This window comes from Corythoichthys intestinalis, chromosome 14 (genome assembly GCF_030265065.1).
Source record: "Corythoichthys intestinalis isolate RoL2023-P3 chromosome 14, ASM3026506v1, whole genome shotgun sequence".
Taxonomy (NCBI): Eukaryota; Metazoa; Chordata; class Actinopteri; order Syngnathiformes; family Syngnathidae; genus Corythoichthys; species Corythoichthys intestinalis.
The window spans coordinates 10,769,425-10,781,955 of NC_080408.1; the positions used below are offsets into that span (position 1 = coordinate 10,769,425).

Sequence of the window (12,531 nt, forward strand, 5' to 3'; positions counted from 1 at the left end):
ATGATATGATGTGCACAATACTGACCTCCTGGCATGACTTTAACGTGCACCGGGTCAGAGAAGGGCCCGTCTCCCACTGAGGTGAAGGCAAGGACTTGGAGAGTGTATGTCTCGGACGTCACCAGGCTCTGTATTGTTGTGATCACACTGTCCTGGACGTTATGGATTTTCCATTCATTCATGGGCCGGGACGGGTCCATGGTGTAGTACACGCGATAGCCCTTCACCTGCGACACGCGGAGAGATTGACGGATAGCGTGTTTAGTTTTAAAGGTCAGCCTCGTCTGAGCTGTGTGATAAGTGGTCGCCCACTTAATCTCACTGTCTTGCATGCACGCTAATCTATAAACCCTTCATTCAGCATCCAAACAACTAGTATTTATCCCAGTCAAGGTCGTCATCCGTGAATTATGGTTTTACTTCAATCCAGATGGCTATGCAGGTTTGTGGTTCACGCCTTGTTTGGGGTCATTGCCATAAGTCGATGACCTCACCTAGCTGAAGGTTGGATGAATATCTCTTATACAAACTGTATTCTCACTTTATTTGTTTTCTGTCCTTACTCATGACCTCCACCTGCAATCTCTTGTCACTCGTCTAAATTTAATCCTCATATGTTTCAGAGCACTTTTGTGAATATTGTAGCCGGCCAGGTAGGTTAGAAAAGAAAATAGGCTTCCAGAGGGAGTGCTCTTAACTTAGAGCAGAAAGCCCAATCACCTTTCACTTCTTTAGAGATTGGGGGTGGTACTGATGCGTTCGAGGGGGCAGAGAGGGGGGCACAATCCCTGTAAAGGACATGAACCTGCACACTGCAAAACAGCTCCCAGTGGGGAATTTTATGAAGGCTTTAATGTTTTAATCTCCTTAAAGTCTGTGTGCAAATCTGAACACTTGTTAGTCTGTCCTCAGTAAAAGCAAATGCAATTTCAGATGGGGATAAATCATTTTTCCCCTGTATTATTAGTTGGCGCCAAATGCCTCTACTGTTAATGTGAGATGAAAGTAATTACAATTTGAAAGCAATCATTTTATTGCTCCCCACTGAGCTTCTAGTTGCGCAGAATTGAAATAATTGGTGGATAAAAGAATAAAAAAATATCTGGTCTTAATTAAATATGAACGAAAAGACCGTTTATCATTCTCAGCACTACATTAAAAACATATAGTGCCCTTTCATGTATATAATAAAATCAATTTGCATGATTTAGACACATGCGACATACTCACTGTAGGAGAAAAATGTTATGAGACCTGATACAAACGCAGTATTAAAAAGTATTGTGCTGCAAAGATGATTAAACTGAATTCTAAGACTCCAGAGCTGCATGAGGCTCTTTTTAAGCCAGCTGATATCTTAAATTAGTTTGTCACTATCAGTGTTGTTAATCTTACTGAAAAAAAGTAATTAATTATAGTTACAAATTACTTCTCCCAAAAAGTAATTGCATTAGTAACTCAATTACCTGAATGTAAGAGTAATTAGTTACTTGGCAAAGTAATTGGTGATAATTACTTTTTTTTTTTTCCCCTAAAAAAACATTGGCCACACTATGTGAAGTTTTTTGTGAAGGTTTTTGGTACAATTGGCCCGAGCCCAATTCTTTACCCTAATTTACCCTTTACCCTGAATCAACTGGTAAAAGTTATTAAAATTGCTCCCATTATTGCATTAGTTCCCTTCTCTCTACTTTCGACATATGAAAGTTTTAAAACTGTTTCATCATTTAAAAATAGATTCAAGTCAAGATTTTGCCGATTTAGAAGTATTTTAGATAAAAAGTTACTTAGGTTCGCTAGGAAGGTTCTCTACAACAGAGCCGTCCTAAAAAGTCTACTGCTTTAAGATGGCGGCTGTCTACTAACGCATTTAGTGCCATGTTTGTCATTTTGCATCTAGTATATCTATATCACAGTACATGTGTTATCTACCATGTCTACCATATCTACCATAACATGCGGGCGTAGTTTGTAGGCTATCGGCTACAACATGTATTATTGGAGCTACCTAGCATCGCGTTTGCTCGGTGTCACAACTTTCTTGCCCCCTCCCAACTCCTGCTCTGCTCTGTCGTCTCGGTGAGTCCGTCTCCCTCAGACTTTTTGACCAATAAAGTAACGCATAGTAACGCCTGCCTTTCCGTCTTCAGTAACGGTAACGGCGTTGCCAAGATGAGAAAAGTAATTAATTAGATTACCCACTACTGAAAAAAATAACGCCGTTAGTAACGCCGTTATATTGTAACGCCGTTATTAACAACACTGGTCACTATAGATACAACCCCTAGAAAAAAGTATGGAATCACCAGTCTCGGACGAGCTCTCACTTAGACATTTTATCATGTAGAACAAACTCAGATAAAAAGTTTAAAAAAATAATGAATTACCGTATAGAAGACGGCCCTGATTATAAGACGACCCCCTCTTTTTCAAGACTCAAATTTGAAAAAATACTTTTTGAACACCAAATTAATTTTTATCCAGAAAATAATTACAGTACATCCCGAACAAATGATTAGAACAACATATTTGAGAGAAAAAGCATGTTATTTTGCCTCATTCAAATCTTAATATCTGCACATTTAAATATGTAAACTAAAGCGCAATCACATTCGTGAATGAATGGCTTCTAATTTTTTAAATGTGAATAAATCAATCTATTGTGATAAAACAACAAAATTGCAATAACTGAATTAACCATCAAAGTGAAGTCTAACTGTAACTGTAGTCTTGAAACAAATCTGAATAAGGAAATACATTGCAATAAAATGCAAACTGGTTAAACTTGAGAGTAGCTGAGATCTGTCATGACAGAACATCGCTTCAATGATATCTGGCGCCATCTAGCGTCGTGAATGGGGAGAGTAGCTGAGATCTGTCATGACAGAACATTGCTTCAATGATATCTGGCGCCATCTAGCGTTGTCAATGGGTATAATGTCTAGACCGCGAATATCAGACAACCCCCTCTTTTTCAGTCTTATTTCAATGCAAAAAACACCGTCTTACATTCGGGCCAATACGGTAGTTCAAAAGTGCAACTCGTTAGCATCCAGAAACACTAAAAGAAATGAATAAAAAACACTGGTGGTCAGTAAATATTACTTTTATATGAAATCACTCCATTCTGAGGAAAAAAATATGGAATCATGAGAAACAAATAAAGAAATAACAATCAAAACACATCTCTAGCATTTAGTAGCACCACCTCTGGCTTTTATGACAGCTTGCAGTCCCTGAGGCATGGACTTGATGAGTATTCTTCATCAATTTGGTGCCAACTCTCTTTGATTTCAGTTGCCAGATCATCCTTGCAGGTGGGAGCCTTGCTGTGGACCTTTTTTTCCCCCATTTCCACCACAGGTTTTCAATAGGGTTGAGATCTGGGCTATTTGCATGCCATGACATTGACTGGATGAGTCTTTCTCCAAGGAATGCTTTAACAGTTTTAGCTCTGGCATGATGCATTGTCATCTTGGAAAATGACAAACATATTTTCAACTGAAGGGATAAGAAAGCTGTCTAAAATTTCAACGTAACTTGGTTTAGCTGGAACTTTGGTTTGGTGCTGTTCCAGTGAGATTTCAAAAGATGACTGGCTGAAGAAAACATTAAAATTCCCACAGTCCTTGATGATATGGGGCTGCATGTCAGGCAAAGGCACTGGGGAGATGGCGGTGGTTAAATCTTCAATAAATGCACAAGTTTACATTGAGAGATTTTGTGATTTTCTTTGTCTTTTTGGGTCCAAAAGTTTGATTATAATTGTTCAGTGAAAAAACAACAACAGTTGAACATGAAGGTTATGGTGTCCTGAAAAAAGGGACCCAACCAGGCCATTGTGAACAATATTTTTTTTTAAATGTAAAGGCAACATCAAAGACATGCAAATTCGGACAAAATAGGCTCAGGTGTTAAAGGGTTAAAAACGATCAAGCTTATTTCTGTTTTTTTTTTTTTTATATTTTTTTTTTATTTTATTGCAGCTGCTTGTGTTTTGAGACTTGAGTTCTGGCACTCTAGTTTCTTTCCCTACCGAGAAAAAAATTCCAGTAAGAAAAATAAATAACTTTAGTCATAAATATCGGTAAATACAAGGGAATAAGGACTTCATTTCAAAGATGCTAAATCTCAATTTTGCGGCTCCAGGACCACAAATGGCTCTGTTCCATTTGCTGAGTCTAAACGATTGGACGTATATTGCCGTTATTGGCAGCCAATGAGTTAAAATTCAGAACGTGCTGTTTTTCTGAAAGTTACGGCTGACATTAGACACTTAATATGACCCTACCTGCCCATTCGGCTCTTCCGGTTCCTCCCAACGGACCATCACTGTGTTCTGTGAAATAATATGGGCCTGGACATTTCGGGGTGGGCTGGCCGGGGCCTGCTCTCCCGTCCGGGCCTCCACTCGCACCGAGGGGGGGCCCTGACCGATGCTGTTGAATGCCGACACGCGGATCTCGTACTCGGTGTTGGGGTACAGCCCACCGATGCTGTAGCGAGTGGTGGTGATGCTGTCCACCGTCTCGTACTTGCTGTCAGGGCCTTTGGCTCGGTACTGGATGATGTAGTAGGAGACCGGGTCTGGGTTACCGGAGTCCCATGTGATGGTCACACTGGTGGCTGTGGTTTCTGTGACGATGGGAGTACCAGGGGGCTTTGGCAAAGCTAGGAGCAAATCAAGACTGGTTAGGACACTGTTAAGTGACAAAAGACAATCATGATGGGGTCGGTGTAGGGTTGCAAAATGGTGTGAATTTTTAGAATTCACACCATTTTCATTCATGGGAATCACTGGGAATAAACCTACAAAACATGAACGTAAGTATACAGTGGATGTTCATTATCTTTAGGGACAGGGGTGTATGTACAACGAACATCCAATGAAAGTTTGCCTCTTCTTTTTTTTTTTTTGCTTAGTAAGGCGAGTTCAATGAGTTTAAGTATAGAATGTGCAAGTTTCAGATTCTCTGACGCTTGAGTGATGTGAAAAAAATTGCAGCAATTAAATGGTAATGTCCTTGAATTCATGCAAGGACTTTTCTAGTTGGCAATTATGTCTGTTTGTTGCAAAGTTGAACACGCATTGAAATGGTTGCCAGTCAATTGCAGGGCACAAATGAACAAATAAAATAAAAATGAACATTGACAATACCGCCGGAAGGCTACTTACAGTTTTCAGTTAACCGAACATCAGTGTTGTTTTCGTCAACAATGACGATAATGAAAAAAATTACATCGCGAACAAATTTTTTCATGATGATGACGAGCTAAAAACTTGGCTTGGGAGACTAGAACATAATGAAGCGAATGCCAGTTTTCTTCTGACGGGACCAAAATTCGACAGTTTCTGACATATGTTTACAATGCGTGACATTTTCATATTGTATGTGGACTATGTCAGCTTGCATCATAACGTTGTTTGGGTCGTGTCACTCATGTGAGATGTGCAGCGCCTCGCCTTCATTCGCCTCACTTCCCAGATAGTCACTCTGGACAATGTGAGTGTAGCCTCCAGCACAACAGTTAAAAACCTAGGAGTTCTATTTGACCCAGACCTATCATTTGAAGCTCATATTAAACAAACCTGCAAACCAGCCTTTTTTCACCTGCGCAACATAGCCAAAATTTGAAATATTCTGTATAAAAGCGATGCAGAAAATTTATTTCACACGTTCTTTACATCTAGATTGGATTACTGTAACTCCTTACTCGCAGCTTGTCCTAAAAGTTCCCTAAAAGGTCTTCAGCTAATTCAGAACGCAGCAGCAAGACTTTTAACAGGAACTAATAGAAGAGAGCACATCACCCCTGTGCTCCAAGCCCTTCACTGTCTTCCAGTCGAGTTTAGAATTAAAATTTAAAATCCTCCTTCTTACATTTAAGACCATTCATGGTTTGGGGCCATCTTATCTCACAGATGCTCTGGTTCCATACCACCCCAACAGAACACTTCGTTCTCAGAATGCAGGTCTACTGGTAGTTCTCAGGGTCTCTAAAAGTACAGGAGGAGCTAGAGTCTTTAGTTACCAAGCTCCTGTCTTATGGAATTAGCTTACAGCTAATATTAAAGAGGCCGACACAGTCTGTACATTTAAGATTAGACTAAAAACGTTCCTATTTGACAAAGCTTATAGTCAGGCTAGTTGAAAACAGACTAGACTCACAGTTCAGTCTAAGCTGCCCTAGGAGCTATAATGCTGGGGGAAGTACAGCCACTGAGTCCTATCCCCTGTTTTTCACTCTACTTACCACTTGTTCTTCCTTTATTCTCTTTTCTAATTTTAACATCTATCCATATCAGCCACAGCCGCCTGACTATCCTGACCCCTGGCTGGATGGACGTCTTCATTGCCCCCCCGTCTCATCTGGCTAGATGGACCTCCTCATGTTCCCTTATTCCACTGCATCTCTACAAACTGGAACTCCTTCTGCTACTACCCATCATCAGTCCTGGTGCATCTAAACCCTGTCTGTCCTGGGAGTGGATCTCTCCTGATTGTGGTTCTCCCCAAGGTTTCTCTTTTTTTCCCATGGTTTCTTTTTTACTTTTTCCTTGCCGCCATGGAGGGTCTAAGGATGGGGGATGCCCACGACATGGACTCATCTCTTTCATCTACTGTATCTGACTGTGTATCAGAATGACTCTGTAAAGCCCTCTGAGACAAACCTTGCTTGTTTGGAAACACATGGTAAGATTTGTTTTTTTTTTTTGTCTTGGCATGAGAGAATATACAATGTTGCTTTAGCCTTTAAAATTCTTTGCTTAGTAATCATCACATACAAAATGTAACTCGTCGCGTTAGCATAGCATTCGCGTTAGCATTAGCATGGCAATCATCCTCTCAAACGCTCGGACAACTTTTTTTTACCTACAGTTTCTACAGCTTCTAGTTAGGTTTAAATGAAAATAATGTACAGCTTTTTCTGCTGACTGTGTACTATCATCTCGAAGTTGGCATTGTCCGTGTAGACGCTACACTATGTGCTCGTCTGTCTATGTTCATTCAAAATTGTTCGAAACCTTTATTAATTTTTGGACTTAAACTTTTTAATTTTACAGATGAAAATATTTTGAGAAACTGTCAACTAAAACTAAACGAGATTTGTATGAGATTTCTTCGACTAAAACTAGACGAAGACAAACACATTTTGAAATGACTAAAATATGACTAAGACTAAATAATGGATGGATGGAATTCCCATAACTCTGATGGAAATTCTCCAATTTGGAATCGCTCCCAACAAACATGAAGCCAGTCACTGGAAAATTTTGTTTGAATAAAGACTTCACTATCAGTTGACGAAACAGCTCCTACGGACATTGCGCAACGGCTTCCTGTAGGAGGCCGGACCAGGCAGAGCGTCGTGGCAGCTTTGACTGTGATAAACTCAAACACACGCTGCGTTCTAACCCCGGATTTAGGTGGAAACATGACGAAAGTTTTGGTGCGTACAAGCAGGCAGGACTGTCTCGAATGATTTGATCGAAGATTTAAGGTAATTATAATATAAAATAGCACCATGCATGTACTTTGAAACGGTGTTCTGAAGAAAAAATGGAGAAAATTAGCGTAACTTTAGCTTGAAATATTTACGTAAAATGAATGATAACTGCCCGTTTTTTTTTTTTTTTTTTGCTTTGAACCAAAAATCGAGACTGTTACGTTCATATATATAGAAATTCCGGGATTTACACAGTCTGGGACATCGATCAGGACTAATCTTGGCCCATTCTTTAACAAAACTGCTGTAGTTTAGTCAGATTTCTGGGATGTCTGGCATGTATCGCTGTCTTTTGGTCATGCCACAGCACCTCAAGTCTCAACTTTGACTTTGCCACTCCAGAACATGTGTTTTGTTCTTCTGAAACCATTCTGAAGTTGATTTACTTCTGTGTTATGGATCATTGTCTTGTTGCGGCATCCATCCTCATTTTAGCTTCAACTGTTTAACAGACGGCCTCAGGTTTTCCTGCAAAACACCCTGATAAACTTTTGAATTCATTCTTCTATTAATGATTGCAAGTTGTCCAGGCCCTGAGGCAGCAAAACATCCCCAAATCATGATTCTGCTTCCACCATGCATCACTGTGGGGATGAGGTGTTGACGTCGGTGAGCTGTTCCATTTTTCCTCCACACATGACGTTGTATGTTACTCCCAAACAATTCAACTTTGGTTTCATCAGTCCACAAAACATTTGGCCAAAACTTCTGTGGAGTGTCCAGGTGCCTTTTTTAGAACATTAAACGAGCAACAATGATGGAGTCCTCCCATGAACACTATTCTTGGCCATAGTTTTACATATAGTTGATGTGTGCACAGAGATATTGGACTGTGCCAGTGATTTCTGTAAGTCTTTAGCAGACACTCTAGGGTTCTTTTTACCTCTCTGAGTATTCTGCGCTGAACTCTTGGCGTCATCTTTGGTGGAGGGCCACTCCTTGGGAGAGAAGCAACAGTGCCAAACTCTCTCCATTTGTAGACAACTTATCTGACTGTCGATTGATTAACATCCAGACTTTTAATAAATGGTTTTGTATCCTTTCCAAGCTTTATACAAATCAACAATCCTTGATCTCAGGTCTTCAGACAACTCTTTTGACTCAGCCATGATGCACATCAGACAATGCTTCTCATCACGACATTTCCTACTAGGTGTGTGTTTTATAGTGGGAAGGGCAGCTTTAAACCACTCATCAGTGATTGGGCACCCACCTGACTTAAAATGTTTGGTAAAACTTGGTTTCAATTGCTCTTTAAGTTTCCTTAGGTAGATGCTTCTTTTACTTATTTTTTCGCCCTTCAGTTATTATTTGCATGCTATCCTCATTAAAATATGAAAACCTATAAATGTTTGGGTGGTTTTAGTTAAAGCAGACACTGTACTTTCCTCTGTGGGATTTTGACAAAGATCAGTATGAGGTGCCGTTTGTAAAGCAGCACATGCTGAAAATTACGACAACATTTTCTCACATTTAGCGCCACACAGTGTTTAAAATGTGGTTTGAAATTTTTAGAGTCACTTTTTTTTTTTTGCACATTTACAGCATTATTTAGCAACTTAAGTATTTATTTTTAAGTAAGAAGTTTTGGACCTGATTGTTTAAATCCAGAATATTTAATTTAAATCCTAAATTTCTATCCTAAATGCTAAATCTGGAAACGGTTGGAACTAATATACTAACTAATAAATATTTGGCTTAATATGCAAATTCACATGACCTGAGACCGGAAGTAAAAAAATAAAAGCTGGAGCACACAAAATACTCTTTAAATAGTTTCTCCTAAATATGTATTTCACCTATATATTGTTATTATCACAATGACTCATGTCCAAAAGCAGACTGCCACCGTTAAGGTTTTACTTATTTTCCAGCAACGTAAACACAAACAGACAGTCTGAGCTGCTCCACCAGCTTTTGTTACTTCCGGTGTCCAGTCATGTGAATTTGCATATTAAGTTAGATATTTAGTTCCGACCGTTTCCTGATTTAACATTTAGGATATAGGATATAAGTTTAAGATTTAAATTAAATATTTAGTTCTGGATTTAAACAATCAGGTCCAAAACTTCTTATTTAAAAATAAATATTTAAGTTGCTAAATAATGTTGTAAATGTTAAAAAAAAGTGACTCTAAAGATTTCACACCATTTTAAACACTATATGGCGCTAAATGTGAGAAAATGTCGTAATTTTGAGCATGTGCTGCTTTACAAACAGCGCCCCAAAGATCAGATCACATTTGATGGTGATTTTGTGCAGAAATGTGAGAAATTCCAAAAAGTTCAGATACTTTTCATACCATTGTATATGCCTAAGGGAGGTGTCTGTTTTGGTTTTAGGTTGCTAGCAGCTTTGGTTTTGAAAATACTGTATTTGAATGTTAAGTTTTTAAAAATAGGCCCCCTACAGAGCGGCCCAGGGCCCCGCTTCCCGTCAACTGAGGGTGAAGTCTATGGTTTGAACTAGAGCTGTCCCGATCACGTCATTTTCAAAGTACCAGAATCGGGAAAAAAATATCGGACATGCCTTTTTTTAATATATATATATTTTTCAATTAAACCGTTTTATAATTGTATTTAACGTTACAGACATAATATGTTACACTCATCCAGAGTCTTTAGTTTAGGCTTAAGGTAGGGTTATCAAATTTATCCCGTTAACGGCGGTAATTAATTTTTTTTTTTAAAATTATCACATTAAAATATTTAACGCATGCACTGCACGACCCACTCACGCATTGTCACGTTCAATCTGTAATGGCGCCATTTTACCTACAGTATATATAGAGCTAAAAGGCAGCGTAAAATGAGTAGAGTGAATTTTGGCAGCCTTTGGAGCCTTTTTTTAATTGGCTAAAGCCTTACAATCCCTCTCCCTACGATTAGAAATATCATGGGAAGCAATGTGGGGAAGAAAGGTAGTAATTGATCTTTTTCTTAACACCCTATGTTATTTCCCAACGCGGAGAAGATATATCAATTGGTACCACTACGCACAGTCATGGGTGCACTTCCCATCATGCATTTGGGCACAAGTTAAATGGCTACAGTACCATTTACTGAAAGCTCAACAAATACACTAGATGGAAATATTTAGTCACAATATACAAAGTCACATTTATCCTTTAAGAATTACAAGTCTTTCTATACATGGATCCCTGTCACAGAAAGAATCTTAATAATGTAAATGCCATCTTGAGGATTTATTGTCATAATAAACAAATACAGTACTTATGTACTGTATGTTGAATGTATATATTCGTCCGAGTTTTATTCATTTTTTTCTTAATGCATTGCCAAAATGTATATGATCGGGAATGATTGGAATTGAATCGGGTGCAAAAAAAAAAGCAATCTGATCGGGAAATATCGGGATCGGCAGATACTCAAACTAAAACGATCGGATCGGGAGCAAAAAAACATGATCGGAACAACCCTAGTTTGAACATTTCAAACCCTTTGCAAGCCTATGCCCGTCGTGGTGAATCTCTTACTCTTGACTAAGACTTGAGCCGTGGCCTCGATGATCCCGAGACTACTCATGGCCACGCACGTGTAGTTGGCCGACTCCCGCACGCCGGTGAGCTCCAGCACGTTGCGACCGATCGGCATCTCGTCCTCAGGGGTCAGGTCCTCGCTCCCCACCATCCATTTGACGTAGGGCATGGGGGAGCCCACCGCCACGCAGGTGATGTTGACGCTCCCTCCCGGCATGATTTCGTGGTTGGAGGGGAGGATGGAGAAACGAGGGGGGACGCGGCGCACTGGCAAAGGAGGAGAGTTGGGGTAGAGAGGAAAGGGCAGGAGGTTTAGGGAGGTCGGGGAGAAGAAAGGCGGAGAGAGAGGAGGTCGGGTGAGGGGGAGAGAATCAGAGAGAGAGGTCGAGAGCAAGATGCAGAGAGAGTGAAGAGAAGAGAGGTAACAGGAAGGGGGAGAATGAACTTCAGGGTTTCTTTTTTCTTTTACAGAAATTACAAAGGGATATTTCAAGTTTAGTCCCAATTACTTTATGGTACTGATGAATCCAACAGAAAGACACACATCTTGTTGAGCTCACCCAGTCAGAGTGAGCTGCCTTGACAAACAATAACGACGTGACAAAACTCTTGAGTAACGCTTCAACAAGTGCATGACACCGAAAATCAGTTTCTCCTATTTAGAAATAAAATTGTTATCATGTACGATTTATTTTCCTTTTTTAAAAAAAAAAGTAAAATCACTAATGGCTACACGTTAGTTTCTTTCCAAGCTTGCTCAAGTATGCCTTCTGAAGGAAGGTATTGGGACACTCATGCTGGTGTGTTAATTCATCCAAATGGACATTTGAATCTTTGGGAGGTGTTTTGTGGGAGTTCTTTCACACCAAACTCATCATTGAATGCCTTTTATGGCCTTGGACAATGGTTTACAGTCATGCTGGAACAGTCAACAAGACTCTTTTCAAAACTGTATCAACAAAGAATAACCAAAATGCCATGGTACTATTGGGATAAGCGGATTTTAAAGGGGGGCGGCAGGTCCCCTCCTGGTGTCTGAAAAGTTTCATTGCATATAATTGACTTTCCTATATATATATAAAAGTTGAAAAGCAATAAATTTGCAACAAAAATGAATGAAATGAACAAAAAATATATCTTTATAGTGGGTCAAAATTATTTTTCGCGCACCTTACACGGTCATTTGCTTTGCATATAATTTTCAAACAAATAAAAAAAAAATTGAAAAAAAAATTTTTTTTTAATGATTTTTTTCTTTGATCGAAAAACTTTTTTTTTTTTTGGATTGAAGACTTTTTGGGGGGATTGAATGATTAAGACACAAATGTCCTCATCATAATATGGCCCAAACACAAAAATGAATGCATCAATCAAAGAAAACTTTTTCAATGAAAAATTAAGTGTTCAAATGCAAATTTTTCAATCTGAAATATTTGTTCACATTCAAAAACTTTTTCTATGATTGAAATTTTTCTTTTTTTTGATTGGAGTGATTTTCTTTCATTTTTTAAAAGCAACTTATT

General features: G+C 39.1%; 1 protein-coding gene across 10 annotated transcripts in view; it reads right to left on the reverse strand.

The window, feature by feature from the left end:
• LOC130929666 (receptor-type tyrosine-protein phosphatase S-like) overlaps positions 1-12,531 on the reverse strand; it is a 311,121-nt gene that overhangs the window by 103,388 nt on the left and 195,202 nt on the right. For all 10 annotated transcript variants that reach the window (XM_057857028.1, XM_057857025.1, XM_057857027.1 and 7 more), the window contains 3 exons: positions 11,006-11,275; positions 4,292-4,671; positions 26-227 (listed from right to left, as the gene is read on the reverse strand). In XM_057857028.1, coding sequence (XP_057713011.1) covers positions 26-227; positions 4,292-4,671; positions 11,006-11,275 — 852 coding nt within the window. The remainder of the gene's footprint in view (positions 1-25; positions 228-4,291; positions 4,672-11,005; positions 11,276-12,531) is intronic.